General features: G+C 49.6%; 2 protein-coding genes across 10 annotated transcripts in view; one reads left to right on the forward strand and one right to left on the reverse strand.

Moving 5' to 3' along the window:
• The window catches only part of NSG1 (neuronal vesicle trafficking associated 1), a 28,980-nt gene extending 25,161 nt beyond the window's left edge, over positions 1-3,819 (forward strand). The window contains exons 5-6 of one of the 2 annotated variants that reach the window (XM_072806433.1): positions 2,343-2,580; positions 3,114-3,819. In XM_072806433.1, coding sequence (XP_072662534.1) covers positions 2,343-2,546 — 204 coding nt within the window. In that variant the 3' untranslated portion in view covers positions 2,547-2,580; positions 3,114-3,819. Of the gene's footprint in view, positions 1-2,342 lie in introns of both variants that reach the window. The other variant, XM_072806431.1, reaches the window with a different exon arrangement.
• Positions 3,820-4,024: 205 nt separating this feature from the next.
• Positions 4,025-23,199, reverse strand: part of STX18 (syntaxin 18) — a 120,275-nt gene continuing 101,100 nt past the window's right edge. For 6 of the 8 annotated variants that reach the window (XM_072806413.1, XM_072806430.1, XM_072806427.1 and 3 more), the window contains exons 7-11: positions 18,128-18,216; positions 8,926-8,984; positions 7,483-7,552; positions 5,832-5,912; positions 4,025-5,055 (exon numbers count right to left, since the gene is read on the reverse strand). In XM_072806413.1, coding sequence (XP_072662514.1) covers positions 4,960-5,055; positions 5,832-5,912; positions 7,483-7,552; positions 8,926-8,984; positions 18,128-18,216 — 395 coding nt within the window. In that variant the 3' untranslated portion in view covers positions 4,025-4,959. Of the gene's footprint in view, positions 5,056-5,831; positions 5,913-6,687; positions 6,903-7,482; positions 7,553-8,925; positions 8,985-18,127; positions 18,217-23,199 lie in introns of all 8 variants that reach the window. The other 2 variants (XM_072806414.1, XR_012021035.1) reach the window with 2 other exon arrangements.

Raw genomic sequence — 23,199 nt, forward strand, 5'->3', positions numbered from 1 at the left:
TGTAACTGGGGAGTCATCCCTTCTGTGTCTCCACAATCACGTGCTCAGCCCTGTCGGCGTCCCTGCTTCTGACAATGACGGCGGCCAGGCTACGTGGGCCCGTGTGCTGGGGAGTTCTCTGGGGTTGGAGGACAGGCTGTTGTCTGAGAGGATGTCACGTAGGCCGTGGTGCTCACCTGGCTCGGGTCACGGCAGCTATCCCGGGCAGACCTCTCAGCCTCCCTGAGCGCTGCCAGGGGAGCCCCAGCCCGGCCTGCGAGGGTGCCGGAGGCTGGGCTGGTAACGCAGGCCCGGCGCGGAACCCGGCGAGTGCTGGGGCCTCGACGCTGGCTGTAGATGTGAGACTGCCGCGGCTCTGGAAAAAGTGGTTCTGCCCCTGCGCCAGGGCTGACTGCTGCTGCCCCTCACAGTGCCTGTGTCGGAGCGGAGTGGGTCGTCTGTTGGCGGCTTTGCACGGGGACACTGTGTGGGGTTCTGGGCACTCTGGGAGGCCAGGCTGGAGAGTTACTTCCCCTCTGTGGGCCTCCTTCGCCCCATCTGTCACAGCGGACTAAATGGAATTTACCTCACAGCGAGAGAGGGTGCGTGGAAAGCACTTGTCAAGCTGTCAGGTGCAAAGACAAGGTCAGGAGGAGGAGAACATCGGCGTGGGAGGCAAAACCCCAGTCCCATTTTCTTTGCTGCCAAGGAAGTGGCAGGTGGGCCTCAAATCTACAGGAAGACCTCAAGGAGCAGCTTTCAGACATTAAGGACAACCTGGGCCCAGGCTGGGGCGAGACTCCTGGAGGAGGTTCCCCCGCTGCGTGCTGGGCTGGCCCTGCGGTCCCCTGGCACCGTCTGGGTGCAGCAGCTGTGGCCAGCCATCCTAGCGATGGCCTGAGGTGCCCAGAGATGTGGTCATCAAGGTCCCGTCACATTCTCCACACACAGCTTGCCCGGGGGAGGTGGAGGGACACCTTGGCTAAGCTTAGCACTTCTTGCTAAGCCACGGGAGTCAGTCAGAGTGCTGTAGGTGGTGCTTGGGCTTCGGACCCTGGCTGTGCACTTGCCAGCAGGGTGGCCGTGGCCAAGATAGACGGCACTCGGTGTGCCAAGCCTCAGAATCATCTGGGATGTTTAAAAATACAGATGGCTCCAGAACAGATGTGCTGAGTCAGACCCTTCGGGGTGGGTGGAGAATCTGGGTTGTGAAACTCTTCCTGGTGGCTGTGCAGGTGGCCGAGGCCAGGGACCTGTCTTAGCCGCAGTCTCCCTTCACTGTCTGGTAAGGAGGCTGTGGCATTTGTGTTTTGCTTTGGTTGTTTAGACACACAGGTAACGTGGCTTCCACAAGATGGAAGGCTCCTGCTGGAAGGCAGTGGGGCTCTGGGAGGCCATCCTGAAGCCCCGATTCTGTCCCATGCTGCCCTGCCAGCCCCCAGAGTATTATCCTTCTCTGGGCGAAGCCAGCGGAGAAAGGGCCACTGGAGAGCAAGTGGACAGATACCCACTCCTGTCCCACTGGCCAGAGTTAGTCCTGTGGCCTCACCTGGCTGCCAGGAGAGCTGTGGGATGTGTAGTTGCTAGCTGGGCGCCAAGTGCCTGCTTCACTCTGGGAGAACAGGTGGTGGGAGACGACCCACAGCCCCACACACCGCTCTCACGGGCTTGCTGAGCTCATCTATGGTGTGGGCTGGCCACAGCAGCAGCGATGGGGCAGTGGCTCAGGCTGGTTCTGGGACTGGTAAGGAAAGGCAGCTTGTGGTATGGGATCTTAACTTTTTGGGGTTCTAGACCTTTTACCAGATCCTGACCTCTCAGGGTTCCATGCCTGTAGAGACAGAGCCTCTTCCTTCATGGACAGCTGTGGGGCCAGTCTCCTCTGCCTCCCTCCCCCTCCCCAGATGAGGCCTACGAAAAACCTAGCTCCCAGAAGGCCTTGCTGACTTCCCTTCCTTCCCTATTTGAGTATATTTTCGGGAGATGTAAAATAAATGACAAGTTTAAGATCAGAGGGCCCATGGCTTGGGTAATGGCATGTTGTCTTTGGTACTCCTGGTACAGGCCTGGCACGGGTGGCTTCTGAACTTCTCTAGTGAAGCAGGCAGGCTCACTGTCCTGGTACATGCCCCTGGAATCCAAGCACTGTGGTATCATGGCCTACCTTAGAGAGGTAGAGAGGCCTACCCTGTCACGATGTACATCTGTCGGGTGGTCACTGAGCTGTGCCAATGGCAGGACCCGTGCCTGCTTTTGCTTATCATTGTATTTCTCCCCTCAGCCCAGAGAAGGTGCTCCGTAAACATCCGTGGGGTGTCCCTCCAGCCTTGATGCATGTGTCTCAGTGGCCTCTTCTCTTTCAGAACACCCAGTGCATTCCAGAAGGCTTGGAGAGCTACTACGCAGAGCAAGACTCCAGTGCCCGGGAGAAATTTTACACAGTCATCAACCACTACAACCTGGCCAAGCAGAGTATCACTCGTTCTGTCTCACCCTGGATGTCCGTTCTGTCAGAAGAGAAGCTGTCCGAGCAGGAGACTGAAGCCGCCGAGAAGTCAGCTCAGTGAGGTGGGCAGGTTCCTCACAATGAGTCACTTGAAGGTAAAAAGGGACTTGGAGGGACGTTTCATTAAATATAATTACCAATAATTTAGAGGTTACTCATTTATGGTGCAACTGCTTCTGTTTGCTGATGCTGCTTTGCAAATAAAACTTGCTGCCGGCCACTCATGGGCATAAAACCAAGTGCATATCAGCGTTGCTTAAACAGCTCTGACACCACTTTTCATGTTAAGGAGTCTTAATTTAGCTACTTTACGGGGACTTATTGGATGCTATCAAAAAATAAATTTACACTGGATATGCAAGGGGTTTGGATTCAGATAAATAATGCATTTTGTGGAATTGATTTTTTTACGCCCCCTCCCCTTGCTGTTTGAGATCCTACTCCACAGCTGTATTTAGAGTGACCCCCACTTTGCTAAGAGCAAGCTGTACTTAAGATTTCTTCCAACCTTCAGTCAGGCGGCAACAGAGCCACCAAGCCGCATGGTGGTGAGGTGCGCAGAGAAGGAAGGAAATAGGCCTTCTGAGAGCAAACAGACCCTCTTTCCTTCCCTGTGCTCATTCCTAAGTGTGCAGGTGTCCTGTGGCCAGACACACTCGGGTGGCTGTGTCCCCCACCCCAACCACCGGAGTTGGCATCTTGGTGCAGAGTGGACCATGTTTTGCTCCAGTGCATGCAGACCGTGTCCCAGCATGTGAGGTGAGGGGCTGAAGGAAGAGCGGCCCCCAGGCCGCAGGACTCTGTCCCCCTGTAGGTAGTCCGTCTGCTCTGTGATGTGTTAAATAGGAACGAAACCCCTTTGGCCTTTTTGTTCTCTTCTGTTATGAATAAAATTCACATCAACAGCCCTGTTAGCAAGTTAGTTTTTAAAAAACTTATTTGTGTTGGAAAAGTGAAAATGTAATTGCTGGGAAGCCAAGATCAATTTTTATTTTGTGAACTAGAACTCCTTTGATGTATGAAGCAGGCAGGAAAGGCTGGGAGGGGCTCATGTGGCAACTTGCAAATCCAATGATGACATTTCAATTCACCGAATCTTTGTAAGAAAATTATGTCTCAACCTGAATCTTGACATTAAAGTATATGTTTACAAAATTGCCAGTTAGATAAGCTAAGTGTGTAAGACGATTAAATAGAAAAAAAAAAAAGACATTCGCAGACATTTTCTTCCATGTTATTTGAATGTGTTGTTTCTGGTGGACATGTCAAAAGTTTCACTGTTTTTTAGTAGATCAAAAATAAATGACAACTAGTGCAAGATCTGTTGCAAACAAGCATGGTGGTCATGGCCGACTCCATTACTGCTTCCTGAAATGTGCTTCCCAAACCATATTTTATCATCAAGGGTGTTCTGACCATGACCGTGGCCTCGGAGCCAGGGATGAGTGGGACAAGGCCGCATGCATCTAGAGAGAGCAAGAACCACATACACACCTTTCCTGCACAGACACACCAGTAAACACACTAAGGCAACATACCTTTGTACTTTCTAGTAGACATTTTATTGACTGTAAATTCACATGTAACTTTTGACATTTTCACTCTGTGCCAATAAAAAACACAGGACCCCTCCCTGTGGCCGCGTGACAGACTGTACTGCACACAGTTCTGCAGGGAGCAATGCAGAGCTGTCCGCACCCACACCAGGGGGTGGGGTGGGGGTGGGGGTGGGCATGAACACCAGCTTGTTTCCTGCACAGACGTGGTTCCAGAAGACTTGTGCTTCCCACTGCCAACAGGTGGTCAGTCCTGTTCATGTTTCCTAGAGGGTCAGGTGCACAGGCCAGGTTCCTGCTCCAGCCAAAAGCTCCCAGGGGCGCAGTGGCCCCTTGCTGAGTGCCCAGAGTCTATCCCTGCACTTCTTCTGCAGCCAGCAGGCCGGCGTCCACTGAACTACACTCGGACCCGCCGATAGGACATGAAGCAGCTATAGTTGCATTTATTAGGTCAACAGGGCACAGGTGCGTTTTCTATAACATAGTGATTCTGTCACATGGCCCAGGCAGATGAGAAGTCACAGGAAACAAAGAAATGATCATCTGTTGTGAGAAGTTATTAACCAGTGCTTCTCCCGAAGCCACCAGAAGGGCAGGGCTGGAGCCTCCCAGAGCCTGGCCTCTGGTCAGCCCTTCCACATTGGTCTCCAATTTAGGTGCAGCCAGTAACAATCCCCACCCCCCACCAACTCACCCACCTTGCATCAGGATTGCTACACAGGTCATTTTGTGTTCATTATTTTCTTTCTCAGCTACTACATGGGCTTAAAACCACAGGTCTGGGTGTCCCTTTTGTGAGAGTATACATCTGTCACAGCCCCCTCCCCCCGAATGGCTCTGTGATAAATCGGCTCACAGCCCTGCTCTGATGCTGGAGCCCACAACAGCGCGCCGCCTGCCGGGAACAGCCAGAGTGGACTAGCTGTCATACCAGTCCAGGAAGAGCAAGGAGAAGGAGCACATCACCAGGAAGAAGAGGACCCACACTCGGAAGCCAGCGTTGTTTTTAATGGCCTGGGGGAGGGGGGAGAAGGAGGGCAGTAGCACAGGGATTTGCATCACACAGGATTTTGGTTTCAAAAGCCCTCAAATGCTCCACCTGTCTGCGGGCACTCGCCCTGCACTGGGCTTTAACAGGGTATTGCTAGAGTCAGTGCTACCGGAATTAGACAAAACCATGGGTTTAGAATCCATCAGAAAACAAACAGGTATTTATTTCCCTTACTGGCTGGCCCTTAGTCATACTTCCTGCATATTTCTCCCAGGAAACACCCAGCAACTGCCCATGTGCATCCTGGGGTTAAAACCACACACGCCGACCTCGAGTACCATAGCTGGCCCAGCTGCTGGCTCCCCACAGTACATGGCAGTAGTGGCCTCCCATCAACCCAAATCCGGGGACTGCACTCAGAAGACCGAGGACACTCAAGAGTCCGCTGTGGTGGCCCCAGTAAACCAAGGCCCTGGCCCTTAGGGTTGGGGCAGGGGGTGTTCAACAAGCTTCTCCAGTGGCGCCCATCCACGGATTTAGGGAGCTGGTGCAGCCTTTGCCAAGAGTAACCTCACGTGTCTCAGATGGCTCCTTTGGAGGAGGGTGAGTCACATCTCTTGGTAACAGCGGGTGCCCAGGGTTTGTTGGGGACAGAACAGGACTGTCCAGCACAGTCAGGAGGTGAGCCCTGGGGATTGGGCCCCAGCATGGCTCTCCTGCAGCCCTGCCAGCAAGACCACCCCTACTGCCTGGACTCATTGCCACATAGCCACGGCCTGGGGGACCCGAGAGTACTCACCTCTCTGATGTCTTCATTACCTTCCTTGATATTCTCAGTTGCCCCTACAACTAACTGGTGAATGCTGTCGATCTCGGCCTCCTGTGGAAGAAGAGTAACAGGTGGACCCAACCACTATCTCCTTTCCCCAAGCACACAGACCTCAGAAGCTAGCAGCTGCCCCTTACAAAGGGCCAGGACTTTATAAACATGAGCCCATGAATCCTTACGGTGCCCTGAGGGGTAGGCCGCATCCTCATTTTGCAAAAGGGAAACAGGGTTCAGAGACTTCACCCCGAAGTCACACAGCAACCATGTGGCAGGACTAGGACTGGAACCCAGTACCTGTGCCGCTGCCACCCCAGGTGTCACCTTCTGTGCCACTTGCTGGACAGGAAGGGACGAGCACAAGAGCTGCCCGTTACATAGTAGCCGCCACAGGCCAGGGCCCTTCCCTCTGGTCTCTCCTGTATTAGGTTCGAGAGGTAAGCTTTTAAATGCATGTGCTTTAAAACATACCCTAGCTTCAGAAAAGTGCTTTGTGTTTCACCATTTTATGTGTAACCTAAGAAAGTAAAGGGCTAAAATGTATAAACATGACCTCCCATGTACTGAGAGCCTCCCATGAGCCAGGAGCGTGTCCAGTGCCTCTTCCACCAGCAATGACAGCAAGGCAGGGGACACCCGCCCCATTCTGTGAAGGGCGGCAGGGCTCAGGGCACCCCAGGTCACAGGACACACTTCGGAAGTCTGGATCAGAGCCATGAGCTCCCCTCCCGTGCCGTGCTGCCTCCAGAAACAAGTCTGCTTGCTCTAACAGACAGCTGACGTGGCTGTTTGAGGTGTCAGGAGGGGGATGTGAAGGCTCAGCACATACCTGCCTAGTTCCTTCAGTGCGCAATTAAAGAGGGACAATTCTTCTGAACCTGAACTTCCACACTGTGAGGTTTCATGTACCTGATGTACGATTCAACCCTGGCTGTGAGCCTTAGGACAGGTTTTGTGAGGGGGGTATCTTAAGTCAACTACCCCAGTTTAACACGATGGAGCAAAATGATTTTGTCTTTGAAACCCTTCCATGGTCTGTGGATCCTAAAAACAAAAGGACAAATTTATCGGTCTCTAAAAGTTTTGCCAGTAGCTGACTGGAAGAATTTTAGATGTGGAGGCAAGTATGAGTAACGTGAAAATCCACTTGTGAGAACAATCCTGTTTCCTGTGTGGACATGACACCCAAGGTGGCACGGACCTGGCTTTCAGAGGGCCAGCCGAGTCTGGGCTACTATCCTGCAGGCATTGTGTTGGGTGCTCCCTGTGGGTTATCTCTGGGCCTTAAAACAGCCCTGAAAGGGCCACTCCGTTTTATAGACAGGCAAACCATAGCTCAGAGGCTACCCTGGTGACCTGAGGGCCTCCAGAACAGAGATCCACCTGACTCCCCCCTCTGAGCGCTCCACTGCACACCTGGGGTGGCCACGCCGTCTGGCTGCAGAGTGCTCGCCAACACAGAGGCAAGAGGCCCTCACCTGAGGAGCCGTGTGAGTGTGCACTGGCCCAAAGCACAAAGCTCTGCATGCACGGCTGCAGAGACAGGCAGCCTCAGAAGTATCTGGACTTCACAGTATATTCTTTTAAGCTAAAACTTTCAACAGTGATTTTTTTTCTTTCTTACCTGCTGTAAAACCTTCTCTGTGAATATCTCTTGGAGCCTGGAAATTTCAACCACTCTCCCTTCTATTTGCCTTCATTAAAAAAAAAAAAAAAAAAAAAAAGGTTACATACAACCATTAGTACTTAGTCCTAACAAGAACGTTAACATTTCTAAAGGGATCAACTAAGTGAGAAAGCCTCTGGAGGAGAGAGGGACATCATGTCATCCAAGAGAGAGGGAGGAGGCACCACGTCCAGCTCAGGGAAGGAGGAAACAGGCATTTTACTTTCCAGCTCTCCTTCAAAGTCTCTCAGATTATGGGGGTGTACGGCGGTGTAGAAGCCTGCTCTCCCCTGTAAGCTGACCTGAGTGCCCCTGCCTTGGGAGTCCGTGCCCTTGGTGACAAAAGAGAGTCTTCTAGAAGGCCTATACCAGCCTCGTAACCATAGTAACGAGGTGGGGATTCCAAAGAAAACACCAGAATGTGCTGACAACTCAACTTTGTTACTGCTCAGTAGGCTGAGGGCAAGCATAATTGCCATTCTAACCAACTTCCTGTGGAAAGGAAAAACTCTGGCTAGATCCGTCTGCAAAATATATCTATCTGGGTTCAGCAACCAAGTGTCTGAGCTTCTCCCTGTTTCAGGGGCAGCCAGGGGCCCCCAGTGGTGGTCTGGGGGCTAGAGTAGGGCCCTAGAGATGGAGGCTGCAGGGGCTGAGCTCCCAGCCGAGGAGGTCCGCAGTGTAAGGGCAGGAGGCTGCCATTCCCCCCAGGGCTTCTAGGCCTGAGGAGGGAAGAGTGAGGCAGTGGGGGCAAGGACTAGGAGGCCCCCAGAAGAGTACAGGTGCTGTCAGAGGGAAGTATCTGCACTCGGAGTCCTTGGGACTGTGTAGGTACAGTGCCAGGATGTGCTTGCTTTTGGGATGAGCCTATAATGCAGCAGTTTCAATGCCCTGCAAAAGCCTGGGCCTTCTGTGCAGATGCCCCAGACATTCTCAGGAAACAGGCCCCAAGTCCTTCCCCAATAGGACCAGCTGGTGATGGTTCAAATGGGTGAGCATAGCCACTAGCCTTTGGTGCTGCCAACCTTTTGCTGAGGGAGCAGGCTGACTCTGGCAGAGCCAAGTGCAGGAGGCTGCCCCTGGCTAGTCATTCTTCGAAAGGCCCCCCTATCTCACCTTGAAGTGATGAAGTGCAAACAGCCCCCACCTGGTGATGCTCAGTACCTGGTACAATCTGTAGTCACTGGGAGCCTGGCAGCAGCACATAGATGGGGACTACCCACAAATTAAGGGGAGTCAGTAGGGGTGGCAGCTCCCTTGACCCCGAAATGGCTCCAGGGAGGCATGCATGTGGCCAGGGCCACAAGGGTATATTGGGGCACCAAAGTAAATTAATAAAGTTCTCAGTTTCTGGAAAAGCTATAACATAGGCCATCAAGCCTAGAGAAACCACATACCTACCTTACTTCATCAAACAGGCTGTTCATTTCACCAATTAGGCGCTGGTTTTCTTGTTCAAACTGTGAGGAAACAAACACATGAAGGGTGATGTCATACTCAAACCAACACAGCCAAAGGCAAGTGTCTAGGCAAGGCGTCTGCACAGAAATCTTTGATCTGCCCTCTGAGAATCACTAGAGTCCCTCCTTCCAGCGTCAGCATGACATCCCCATGGCTGGATTTCTTCCTGTCTGCAAGCCAACATGATGCCTGCGAAGGTGAGCCGAGGAGGTGCAAGGTTACCTGTCATCCCCCCGCCCTCCCTGCTCTCCTCTGGCGCCCACAGGGCTGTGCTGTCTGCCACTGGGACCATCTGTTTTAAGTGGAACTGTGAGGTCCAGCAGCTAAGGTGAGAGCAGGGCAGTGTGATTTCAGAGCCATGCTCTAGCCAATGCACTGTGAGAGAAACACAGGCCCAGAAGCCAGAGGAGCCCCATTCCTGGCGCTCAGGCTACAGGACTCGATGTGGGTAAGGATACCACCCTGACACCCGGGAGCTCATCAGAGCCAAGTTGACTGTGGAGCAGACAGCTGCTGTTCCCACCATTCCTGCCAATTTGACTCTGGCCAAAAAAAGGATGGTGTGTCTGAAGCTTCGCCTTGGTATGGGGCCAGAAGATCTCCTCCCCCTCACCTTAAGGACCAAGCACTCAGCCTTCACATGCCCACTCAACTCCCTGAATGCACAATCAGCCTCTGGGCAGGGTCCTCTAGCTCCTCAGCCACATCCCACAGACCTGGCGCAAATATCTTCTCCACAATGTATCCCGGGTCCCCAAGCTTGATGCTGTTTCTCATTTTTCTAACCTTGGCCTAGCACCTTCTGAACATCTCTTAGGCTGTGAGCCATTTTAGGCCTGGTAATAAGCTGTGCATGTCCCAAACTCTCTGGGTGACTATGAGCTGCCCAAGGGTGGGAACCAAGTCAAACTCGACTCTGAAAAGGCACCAACCACACTCTTCCTTTCGCATTTGTTAGAGCTGCAGCCATGGCCACAGATACATTCGAGGCACCATCTGTGCCAGGTGCTGTGTGAGGAACAAATGGAAGCAAGCTTTGGCTCTCTGGAGGCTTTGCCATTCGACTGAAGCTCTGGCTACCACTTGCTTGGTAAAACAGAGGGAAGAGATAATGTTTATGGAAGTCACAAAGGTCACCGAGGCCGTGCTCAGCATGTCACATGCAGAGACCCTCAGTCTCCCTGCTGCCCTGTCTGGCTCCCACTTCGTGGGGAGTGAAAGAGCTGTGCTCACTCAGCTCTGCACCTGCCCAAGCTTCTCCCTGTGCTTCTCTGTCCTCCCCTTGTGCCTTGCTCACTTCTACTCACTGGAAACACTGGGAGGGTCACTTTCTCTGGGCAGGGCCTCTTAATGGTCCTCCGTTCATGTCCCTCCAGCCCCTCCATGTGGGTGCCCTCTGTCCCGTCCACCAGTTCCCCTGCACCCTTGCTGCACCCATTCCTTCCCTGGCACCTACGCTCTGCCCTCATAATCCTGCAGTCTTCTCCAGTCTGTCCTCCATGCCTCAGTCACAGTATCTAAGATGCCAGTCACGTCACATCGCACCACACCAGCCCTGCCCCATGGCCTGCAGATCAGCACAGAGGGGTGGCCCCTTCCTGTGGCCTGCCACCCTACCTCTGCAGAGGCTGAGAGCTGAGGGAGTCCCCCAGCTGGTAACCTCAAAACCTGGCCTATGGACCTTCCTAGTGACCAGACACATCATGCAGATTTAATCACCTCCCATCATCTCCTCTCTTTAAAAAGTTCCTCTGTACTTGGGGTTTGCTACATTTCTCGCCCCTGTTTATGCATCTTCCCTCCTGGGGTGGGGCTTTTTCCTCTGGCCTCCCAGCATAGGGCAGGGCCTGACACACTACAGGGTACCAGTTCCCAGCCCTAATGCTTGTCCAAACACACAGATGCCTCCACTCCACCCCAGATACACTGGGCCAGAAAATGGGCGGGCTGGCCCATCTTCCAGAAGGGCAGAAGTGCTGGGGAAGCGCTCTACAGGGCCGCCCCAATCCCTGGCGGTGGGCTGCCTTGCTGGCTGCTGACAGTACTCTTCTAGAAGGTCCTTCTCATGCATGCAACAGGCTATTTAAGGAAATAAAAACTTCCCTTTTAAGTTTGAAACTATCAGCTCTGTTAACTGTCAACAGTTACTTGAGTCCAGTATTTAAGGAGAAATAGAATTACATCAGTGTGTAGGTGCTAATTTACTTTCACTAATTCTCCCAGGTACTATTCAGGATTAAAAAAAATTTTTTTTGCAGGGGGCATTTTCTTATTTTTGTAATGACAAAATTTGGCCCTGTCCTTTTAAATCCTCAGCTCTTTTATGCTTTTTAAACTGTTCCTAAGCAAGATTAACTAGGGATTTGAGGTGGTTTATTACTGGAATGTCCCCTGGGAACAAAGCTCTCTTTGTTTCCTCCCCAACTCTGGGGCATGTGGCATCTGCCTTTTAGGCCTCTGTGTAACTGCTACTTCTGAAGGACTCCTGAGAGCAGTAGTCAGGAGTGTGATCAGATTCTGGCTCTGATTTCCTTTCAACCCCTGAGTTCTTAGGGCCACCTGAGAAGTACCCAGCCCCTGGAGGAAATGAGAAAAACAAATGCCTTGAGGGATCAAGCAGCAATAGGGTTGAGGAGGGAGGTCTGCCATGGCCAGGACCTTCGTGGAAAGCAGCCTCCATCTGGGGGTGGGAGTTCAACAAAACTTGTTTCCTACAGCCCAGTGTAAGGCAGTTATTTAATGAGACCTGGCAGGACTCAGGGTGATTAGGTAGTGTCCAGGCTGCTGACAACATTCACTTACACCAAATTTCAGGATGGTTTCCGATGCTGTCTTGGTGGCCAACCTGTACACCTCACCTCTCATCTGCTGAGTAAGACAGGGAGCAGCAAATGTTGGCGGGCAGGGGCAGGTGATGAACATGCCTGGGACTTCAGTGAGCCAGCCCCTGTGGCCTTGTGGCAACTCCTTGGGTGGCTCTGGACCAGAAACTGGCTTCTGTCTATCCTGTTATGTGACAGGGCCTGTTTGTGAACAGAGGTGGTGATGCCGTCCTTTCCTGCCTGAAGCCCCGGGGAGGGATGGCTCCTTTACTTTCTAAGCTGTATGCCCTTGGGCAGATGACTGGTCTGTGCTTCTGTCTTCATTATTAAAATGGGATGATAATAATACTTAATTAGCAGTTGTTAAGAGGAAGATGTGCTAATACATGTAAGTTGCCTTCAATGTGCATGGGAAACAGGAAGCCCTCTAATTATTATTATTTAGTCTCTCTGGAAGTGAGATTCCAGATATGTAAAATGAATTATGAAATGCTCTGGAGGCCCCTTCCACTTCTCTGGTTTCAAATTTTAGAGGGCTGCTGTGACTTGAGGTCCTCTCTCTCTCTCTCTTTCTCTCTCAAGCAAGAGAAACGCTCACATTCACTGAGGCTCACAGGCAGCTGCTGGCATCTATCCCCACAGGGACAGGGACTTCACATGGTGCAGCAGCCAACGAGGCCTGGTCAGCGCCGTTGGTCAGCACCAAGGACAGGGCCTGAGAAGGCAAATTCAGCTAGTCCAAGATACACATCACCCATATTCACAGAGATGGATGGAAAGGGGGATATGAGGACTGCATGATGGGTAAGGTGGGCAAGCAGGGCCCAAGAGGCATCGTAGCAGCCAGACTGTCTTTGTGGGCCTCCTGCCATGACCCCCTCCACTCCACACTGGTTGCTCTCAGCACAGACCTGATGTCCCCAGCAACCTCCCCCTGACCTCTCAACTAGTGGCAGGCACCACATTTAAAGGTCTAAGACTGGGGAATGCTCCATAAAATGGGGCCTGCAACAGCCCCTACCACATAGGTTGGCATATGTTAATAAATGCTGAAGTGCTCAGAGCAGTACTTGGCATGTGGTGTGTGTTACATGCGTGTTAGGCAATACTACTTAACTGCTTTATTCCATTCAGGAGTCAGACTTCTAAATAGGGGGCCCCAAAAGGGTTTATAATCTGGTTTAAAGGATACAAATCCACACTGTGAGTACATTGTTACAGAAATCCTTTTCTAATCTAATCCTCTTTACTATAGTTTTAAAAAGAAAATCACTCGACAAAGGCCTTTGAGTATAAAATGAGGCCAGAAGAAGTTATTTGCATTGCCAAGGGGCAAGAGCAGCTAACTGAACTAAAGCCCATGAACCCACAGGGGCTGGAACCCACAGGGGCTCAGCCAAAAAAGCAGGCCCAGGACCTCTCTGGGCATTTCCAGATGTGATTTATCTGTGCCAAACAGCTTTATGCTCATGGCTCTGTGACCCTCATCTCCGTTCCTACCTCTAACTCTGTGAACCTGGAAACTCCCCACGGTATGGACTTCAGCTCTCACCTGTGTGGTGCCCAGATTCTACCAATTCTTACCGTAAGCTTGGCCACAGATCACAAGCCCTGCCAGCCAGCCACCTGTAGCTTCCAGGGGGCTACCACAAGAGACATTGGCTAGGGACACCTTTCATACACATTTAAGAACAGAAGTCATGTGCACTCAGGACAGGACAATTAAGGAATACATCAATACATGCAGGTGGTTTCACTTGAGGCAAGTAAAATGAATGCAGGCTTAGAAATGGAGGTATTTTCTCCATGTAACATCAGAAAACAATTTGGTTTCACTCAGCCTGACCACAAAACATCTGCTTATACTAACTCCAACGTTAATATACCTGCATCATGGGTTATAAATGGAAATTTACTGTGCAAATCATATAACACTCTGCAACCATTTTGGAACATGTAACAACTGCTCCTATGGGCGAAATAATGGATTAAATTGATATTAAAGGGCTTAATTCATGATTTTACCCCGAGGAAAAATTCCAAAACAGTGATTATGAATTATGACCATAATTTGCTACAACATTTTCCAATTTAAAACCAATAGTGCCGTACTTCTTTCATGTTCAGGGTTGAGCCTGTTAAGTAAGATTTAGGCTAGCCAGACTGTAAGATATGGAACTTAGCTATCATTCCCAATTAAGAGAGAGGTTACCTGGACATTACATAGGTGGCCATCAAAGTTCTGAACATCACATTCTGCCCAATCCACTTGCAGGAACAGGATACAAATCAGGGAGGTCTTGCTGGTTTTGATTATTTTAGTCCCTGACAGTGGGACACTGAAATAACTAGCATTACTGGGAATGGTCAGTAGCATATTTTTCGACAGTGACTCAGGACAGGACAATGAAGTGGAAGCATGTTATTATGCACTAAAAAGCCTAATGATGTGAACCTCATGTTCTAGAGAGGTACATTGAGTGCAGATGTGCATGGTGACAGCAACAGCTCTTCACATGGGTGCCGACACTGGCTGAGCAGCTACCGTGTACCCTGCACATGCTACTGTGTTCCCAACAATTCCATAGGGTGGTGATTCCTGCCAATACTCAAGTTCAGTGAGGCTAATTTTCTTGCCCCAAATTACAGATAGTAAGTGGTGTAAAGAAAATCTGTAACTGACTCTGTCAAGTCCCCAGGCCCACGCTCTGCCATCATCTCTCACTGGGACATAGCATCAGTTGATTACAGACATCCTTGCTGCCAACCTTCCTCTGGGCCTCTCCACTATGTGTCCAAAGACTTCTACAGGTCATGCATCAGCAAGGGTTAACAAACTTCTGTGCTCACCACTACCTACAGGAGGAAGACAAACTTCTCTGGCAAACAACTGACTCTTATTCTAGCTACTTCATTTATGAAGTGTACGAAAGAAAAAGAAAAGCCTTAACCAGAAGGTAAATTGTGCATACATGTGAATTATCTAAGAGACAGCTACACGTATTTTTTTCTCTAACAAAATGCAGTCCTGTTCCATTATTTGAGGGAACATGAAATCACTGTTCTAATAAAATTCTGTACAAATTGAGGAAAAACATGAGATTTTAAGAAACTCATCATCTGGCTTTAAGAAAAGCCTGATGATGTGAACCTCATGTTCCTCATGTTGCCATCATGAACTATCATTTGGCTCTAAGAAGGGAGCGTGACCTAACTGTCCTTCACTTTCACTGGTGGCTCCTCTGCCTTGGCCTGCCTCCCTGTGGAGCCTCTCCAGGGCGAGGTCCCTGGCTGCACCCCTCTCTCCTCAGTATGCACTGCATCGGCAGTGGGACGTCTCCCACATTCATGTCTCTAGCCTGAGCCTCAAATCCTACCGCCCACCAGACACTTCCCAGGGATGTCCCAGAGGTGCCTCACACTTGTCTCAAATGAAATTCAGCATCCCCTGCTCTGCCCAGCCCGCTCTCCCTCTGATTGCCAGCACTGTCTTCCCAAGTCACAAAGCTCCAGGATCCTCCTTCCAGTCCAGCCCCAGCCCATCCACTTCCCCACACCTCTCTCATCTTTGCCTCCACAGCCACACCCTGATCAAACCCTCATCACCTCCTGACTGGAATCCACACTGCAGTCTTTTCCTAGCCACCCTACACATTTGAGGCTTCCGGCTGCCGTGTCTGCTGGGCCTGAGGAGCAATGAGCTACTCAAAGTCAGAGAGTGTATTTTGGAACCAGGGAGAACCTGGAGGCAGACAGGGACCTGGCAAACCACTTGAAATTGTTTGACTTAGTCACTTAACCTCAGAATTATTTTTGCCTGTAAAGAAGAAAGATAGCTCTGCTTACTCTTCCAAAGAGACTACCACAGGCTCCGAGGAAATACCCAAAGCAAGTCCTAGGAGAGTCATGGCTAACGGTACTATCTCTGCAATCAGTTTTGTGCTTCTTAGGTGATGATTTTCCAGAGGAAATCACTCGTCTGGGGGTGTGGGGGAGGGTAAATGCTTGTGAAACCATGCTGTTTATGAAAGATGCATGAAACTCCTTGAGCTCCAGCTGCCGCCTGCGTGGCCCCTGATGCTGCTGAGTGTGGCACACACACCGGCGTCCTCTCTGCACACACATGTGGCTGTGACCTGGGAGCCTGAGCGCTGCCTAGTCTCTTCCACCCCGTGCAGTGGACCGCTGTCCTGCCTCTCCGCACTACCTGCCACTCTGAAGAGGAAAGGCTGAGGGAACTTGTGAGCTCTTGTTGTGTGCCTGGCACCATGATGCGTGACCCTCCTGGTCAGCTCACTCAGTCATTAGCCCCACCAGGGAGTGGCCACAGGTGGGTCAGTCCTTTATTCAGGCTTAGAGAAGAAACAGGAAGTCTGGAGAGCAAGAAGATTCTGAGTCAGTGCTCTACCCCTGGCAGCCAATGTTCAAGAGAGCAGAAGCATGCATCTGGCCACCCTCGGGGCCCAGCCTGCAGACTTGCCCGTGTAACATGCTCAGGGGGGTCCTGGGAGGATGACTCCTCTCCCAGGCTGCTTGTGTTAATTTGCCACACAGGCTACACTCCCTTAGACCACAGATCCCACCAGGGATACCTGTGAACTGTGACAGGAAGGAGTGCAGGGTTTGGAGCCAGGGTGCAAGGCATTGGACACAGCTTGGCTGCTCTACTGGCCCTGTGACCTTGGACAGCTTTAGAGGCTTTGTGCCTTATTTTTTTCAAATATACAAAGATATAAGTCCTCCTTCACTGGACTGTTACAAAAATTATATAAGACAACATATGTAAAAGGCTTGGAATATAGGGAGTGCTCGTGAGTATACATAATAACAATAATTAACTTAAAGTTAGAATGTTCTAGTAGTGCTTACTGATGATCCTGTCCACAGTTTCTATACTACGCTCATCAAAGGCACTCATCCATCTAAACACCATTCTAGGCTCCGGGAATATGGTAATAAAAGCAGACAAGTTCCTGCTCTCGTCACACTTGCATTCTAGTGGAGGGATGAAGGAATAAAGTGGGGTGTAGGGACAGAGTGGCTGGGGGCCACTGCAGGTTGGGTGGTCGGGAAGGACTCTTTGAGGACATAACATTTGAGACCTGCAAGGTATGAGGAGAAGAGTTAAGAGAAAGAACCTCGGGATCCCTGGGTGGCGCAGCAGTTTAGCACCTGCCTTTGGCCCAGGGTGCGATCCTGGAGACCCGGGATCGAATCCCATGTCGGGCTCCTGGTGCATGGAGCCTGCTTCTCCTTCTGCCTATGTCTCTGCCTCTCTCTCTCTCTCTCTCTCTCTCTCTCTCTGTGACTATCATAAATAAAAAAAATATTTAAAAAAAAGTATAAAAAAAAAAAGAGAGAAAGAACCTCGTCCAAGAGGCTCAAGGCTGGGATGAGACTGAATCCCTTTCTTATTTGACAGAGCTCTGGCTCAAAACTCCACTACTTCTAGAAGAGGAGACTTAGGTGAGAAATCTGTGAACTGATGATTAATAAGCTCTATCACTTATTAACTTGAGGACCATGGGCCAGACACCTTACTGCTTTTTGCCAAAGTTAAAAGGATATGGTGATGCCCCACCACCTCTGAGAGTGACCATCCAGAGTATCACAGAGAAAATGAGTACCAGCAAAGTTCTGTCCACTAACTGCTGCACAAATTAAGGTGCTGTCATCTGACAGAGCCACTGAAAGTATATGCCATGTGGGAGCAGTTTCCCAGCTCCTTAGGCAGAGGACAGTGTCGCACCAGGGCAGTGCTAGGAAGCACCTGCTCCCCACCACAGGAAGACATATCCCATTTGGCTTGGTCACACCAACCTCCGGACGAACTGTACACAGACACTGCTGGTAAATGAGTTGGCAGGGGCTCTTGCCAGACCTATCAGTTTCCTTTTGAAACTCACCCAGGGAGGATAGCCTACAACTGGTAACTCAACCTTAGCAGTTAACGTGTTACTCTTCATTTTTCAGTCTTTACTTATGCTTTCTCCACATTAGCATAACACCAGCAATTCAAACAATTAAAAAGCACCACAGTAGTAATTATAAAAGCCCCATTTAGTCTGGAGGACTATTTTGCTGCAGCTGAAAAGAATCTAATATTAGTAAAATTATTCCAAGGCAATTTCTTCTTTAATTATGCTACTGCAAATTTAAAACTTATGAAAAGCATATTAAGAATTAGGAAATCAAGTGGAAAAGTTGTATCTAAAGTATTATTTTGAGAACTCAGTATAATAATCAGGGCAAGGGAATTTAGGATGACCTCCTAACTAACACCAGTTAGCAATACCCAACTGGGCAGAGAACAGCCTTACCATTTGTATTTCTTCTGGGGATAATTCATCGTCACCTTTGCCATCTCCCCAGGTACCTAATTCAGGTTGTGATTCTGCCGGAATCTTTTCTGTTAAAAAAAAGAAGAAGAAGAAGAAAAGCAGAAGGCAAAAGAATTCATTTTAGAAGAGGCTGGCTTCGGATGCAGGCATGTTACGAACATGAGACAGTGATAGTTTTGTCCACATCCGGTTAACTCAGGCACGCCTCCACAGTTCTCCTACCATGCTTAGACGTGTGCATGTGTGTGCATACGTATATGTGTGTGTGCAGGGGAAGAAGGCGCCTCATGCACAGCATTTCAGTGCTATGGTGATCTCAGCAATGGTTGCAAACCAAACCAAAAGGACAGTCTTCAGAACCAGTCTTCAAGTGTATTTTACTTCAAAACACCACCCACACACTCATGCACTCCCTCTACTTTTTAAATACTGCCAAATAGATCAGTATTTTTGTTTAAAAAAAAAAAAATGCAGGAAGTGACATGCCACTCCCTAATCCTATTCCTGTCCCAGAAGTAACCACTGCCAGTACTTTGATGTAGCCTCACAGACCTGACACAGCCTATGCACATACATGCAGATATCGAACTCCCTGCCTTCCCTACTTCCACCTAGAAATACGTAGTTTTGTGTGTAGTGCTTCCTTTTTAGCACACTGTTCTAAAACTTCCCATATCTCAGAGATTATCTTTATATCAGTCACAAAGATCTGTATCATTCTCTTAAATTGATGCATAATATTCCATTGTAGGGAATGTTCCTCGTGTAGCTGTACCCCAACTGATAAACCTTTGGTTATCTGGATTTCTCACAGGTATACTGGTACCATGGGCCAGTCCATCCTTAGAGCACTCTTCGGTGTGCTCCAGGATGGATATCTGAGCACAAACTGCTAACTAGAGGTGTATGAGCCTTCTAGAGAACTTTTGGATCGCAACCACACAAACAGGTGATGGTCACTTGATGAAGTAAACCAACAGCTCAGGCTCCTAGAAAGGGCTGTGCCACCCAGAAGGACCATGTTAGACAGGCCTGCCTGGCTCAAAGGGAGTGTGTGGAGGGAACAGGGGAGTGGATGGAAAGGATCTGTCCCTGGTGGACACTGTAACGGGGTTTTTAAAGGTGACTTAGGTTCTGGTGTCTCAGCGGGGCTCTAGGCTTGTCAGCAGGTTGCTAAATACTGCTGCTTTTTCTTCCTCAACCTCAGTAAACTTCCCATAGCTGATCTCAGCCCCACAAGATAGGCAAAAGTCCAGAGTTTTTGTTTTGAGACTCATCAGGGAAAAGAACATATCATAGCACCAATTTAGAGAAAACAGTTTAGGCAGACCCTGTACACAAGGTACTATTATTTCAGATGCATCATCGCAAAAAACCTCCATGTTGTCCAGAACATTGTGGAAGTTTAAAATAAATGGCTATTTTTGCTAGAATATTTGTGAAAGACTTATTTATATATGATTTATACATAATATATATGTAAATATAATAAACATATATAATTTATATATAAAAGAGAGGGAGAAAGCACCTTTAGAAACTGGTAAGGTGTTTTTCTGAGAGGACATCTTCGGGTAGGAACCTCTGCACTTTTACCTCACCACACCTCCACCCCTAGAGCCCTCTGTTTCCTACTTAACCTCATCATGGTCTCCATGTCAAGCTTTTACTTTGACGTTAAGGATAAGAATGTCAAAATTAGAAACACAGAAACACCATTAATATCAGCACCAAGAATAAATGCTCTAAGCTAGAATGTAAAATTTGCTAAGAGGATGCGTGCTCTACAACCTGCCACCTTGGTCACTGCCGGGAGCCACTCTGATCTGCTACCCCAAGAATCAGCCTGAAGCACAGCACTCTTCAAACTATCCTCTGCACAGACCTCCAGGGACCCTGGCGCCAGGACCCATGTGCAGTCTCCTTGGTGGCTTAACAGGCCCTCTGCGTGGCCGGGCCCCACTCACCTTGCCAGCCTGAGTCCCTGCACTCCTCCTCTTTCCATGTGCCGTACTGAATATGTCCCATACCACTCCATGCTTTCTGGCCTCTGTGCTCATGCTCTTCCTCTATATCTAAAAAAGTTTCCATTTTAGGTCTGGACTCATTTCTCAGGGCATTTCCTCCTGAAGTCCCCTCTGAGTGAATTCTGTTCTTCCCGCCTGTGCTCTCTCCTAGGGCACTACTCACTTTCTCAGGGGCTGGAATCTTGTCCTTCCCATCAATTGTGAGCTCCCTGAGGGCAGGAACCATGGCTCATTCAAAAAGTACAGAAGTATTCACAAATAACCATACCCATCTTAATGCTAGGGAAAACCAGGGTAACAATTATAGAAGTAGGGGGGCATCTGGGTGGCTCAGTTGGTTGAGCATATGACTCTTGATTTCAGCTCAGGTCATGATCTCAGAGTCTTGAGATCAAGCCCTGTGCTGGGCTCTGTGCTCAGCAGGGAGTCGGCTTCAGATTCTCGCTCCCTCTGCTCTTCCCCTACTCCCTGCTAGTTCGCTCCCTCAAACATACATATGTACATAAAATCTTTAAAAACAACAGGTCCATGCAGACCTCGTGCTGGCCCAGTAAGAATATGGAAGAAGAAGGCCAAAACATACGATGAGGACAAGGGCTGCATGACCACAGATCTGCTTGATACTGCTAAATGAAAAGTAACCAAACCAATGGCTTTAAACAAACAAACAAACAAACAAAAAACAGGAGTGTGGCAATCAAGAAACCATCCTCTACCTAGAACTATGCCACTTAGTCCTATTCTGAAGTATTTTTTGTCTAAGTTACAGCTCCTGTTTCAAAAGAGAAATGAAAAACTGAATAGTTAGGCCAAAGGATTCCACATAGCCCAGGCTGACAAAGTCCTTCTGCTCACTGTAGACATTCTAATTTATTAGCGCAATGTCCAGGAGCAGATGTGCAACCCCTCACAGGGAGCAGCTGGGGCTGGGGGAACAACACTGACCCGCTAGCACTGAGGCCAGTCGGGACAGATGAAATGTCAAAGGCCCCCAGAAAACAGGGCAGCAGCACAGAGGTGGGTGGCTGCCTCTGCCCTCCCACACTCGCTCACCTGCAGGCAGGCCTGGGGCTCCGCAGGGCCTCTCCCCACAGCTCCCAAGTGTCTCCAGTCCTGAGGCCCTCCCTGAGCTCTCCGCTCACTGCCACAACCAGCTCACAGTTTCCAGCTGAAAATCCTCCAGGTGTCTTGGACCTAGCCCGCATAGACGAGAATTCTGGTGTTACCCCCATCCCCTCTCCCAGCTTTGCTGCCAGATTCCTCTTCCTCCTGCCTTCTCCTCACAGTCCAGGGGCCACTCACGCCCCAAGCCTTGGTGCTCTGTCCCTCTGTCCCTCACATCTCCTATCCCACCTATGAGTTCATCTGCAGCTCCAAACTACTATGGCTGGAGATGGGGCGCTTCTCTGGTCCACCATCTCCATCTCCACTACTGCCCTGACATGTAACGCTGCCACTTGGCATCCGGACTATGGTAGATCCTATCCTACGACCTTGATAAACTCATTTACTGATATTTTTTAAATTTTGGATTCCTTAAAATGTTCTGTATACAACACCAGGTAGTTTAGGCATAGAGAAAACTTCCTTTCTAAGCTAGATTTTAACTTCTTTTGCTAGCTATGCCAACCTACTGACTTTCAATACTACATTTGAAGGAGGATACTGCCCAGTTCTTGGCATCAAGCAATGGATCTCTCCACAGCCAGCTCTACAAACTATAACATAAGACGGGATTTGTGGAATACCTCCTGCCCATGCCACATGCCAGATGCTGCTAGCTTCATATGCCCCCTCACGTGATGCTCACGATAAACCATGGCCATGTGATACCACAAGAAAGCACAGGCTCAGAGTCTCAGGACAGAGGCCAGACTGTGAAACCAGGTTAGGCTGACCGAGTCCCTTCCATGACTCCGTGCTGCAGCCATATTTCTTCTCTTCCCTTATAGACCCACAAGCAGGAAACAGATAAAGGTGAGACATGGCAATAGTAATTGCTTTCTTTGGGGTAAAAAACAACAAAATGAAGTATTTAACAATTTGTTACATATGCAGGAATTTGTACGTAGAGTAAGTCGTGTACATTTTTAGTAAGTGCTGATTCAGATTTTACTAGTCTTGGGATTCCTGTAACTAAGGAAGAGAGGGCTACATAACAAGCATCACCAAATGACCTTGAAAGGCAAGGGTGGTTTGTGGAGTTGAGGGGGACAGGGAGGCCGAGCCAGCAGAAGCAGGCAGGTGCCAGGGTGCAGGGGAAAAGACAGAAGAGGACAGGCCACAACGCATCTCAGAGACATCTGAGGACCAAGACAGACCAAGGTGGGGCAGTGTCTCAAGATGCAAGGAGAGCAGGAAGCAAAGGCAACACTAATGACAACCCATACCCTCTGCCCCATACCCCTGGAAGGTAGGTCTCATCACCCTCATTTTAAAAATGAGGGAACTGGTGCTCACAGGTGCCAGGTGGTGCTAGAGTTGGGATCATGATGGCCTCAAAAGAGACTCTCTTCATACCGTCCTGTCTCCTATACAGGAATTAGGAGCTGAACTGGAGAGTTCGCTTTCAATATCTGGTGGGCTGGCTTCGTCAGGAGATAAACTCATGATTATAAAACAGCAAACACTGACTTTAAAATAGAAAATTTAAACTGTGAGGAAAAGGGTTCTTTCACTCTGGTGGCATATATCCTATTGCCCAGAGGCATTAGGTTCCTTTTATATCAGGAAACACTTCCACGGCAAGTGAAGGCAATGTTCCAGGTCACCTCCCTGCCTCCCTCCTCTCCTCCTTCCTCTTTCACTGTTTTCAGTGATTTACTGAGCACCTCCTATGTGTCAAGCATTGTCTGGGTGTCAGTGTTACAGCAGTGAACAAAACACAGAAATTCCTGTCCTCACGGGACCTCCATTTTAGTAGGGGAGACAGATCACAAAGGACAGACCCTAGTAAAACAAACAGAAGGGTAGTGGCACGTGCCAGGAAGAAGGAAAAAGCAGGGAAGACAGAAAGTAACTGGG

The sequence above is a fragment of the Canis lupus genome, chromosome 2, assembly GCF_048164855.1.
Source record: "Canis lupus baileyi chromosome 2, mCanLup2.hap1, whole genome shotgun sequence".
In the NCBI taxonomy this organism is placed as follows: Eukaryota; Metazoa; Chordata; class Mammalia; order Carnivora; family Canidae; genus Canis; species Canis lupus.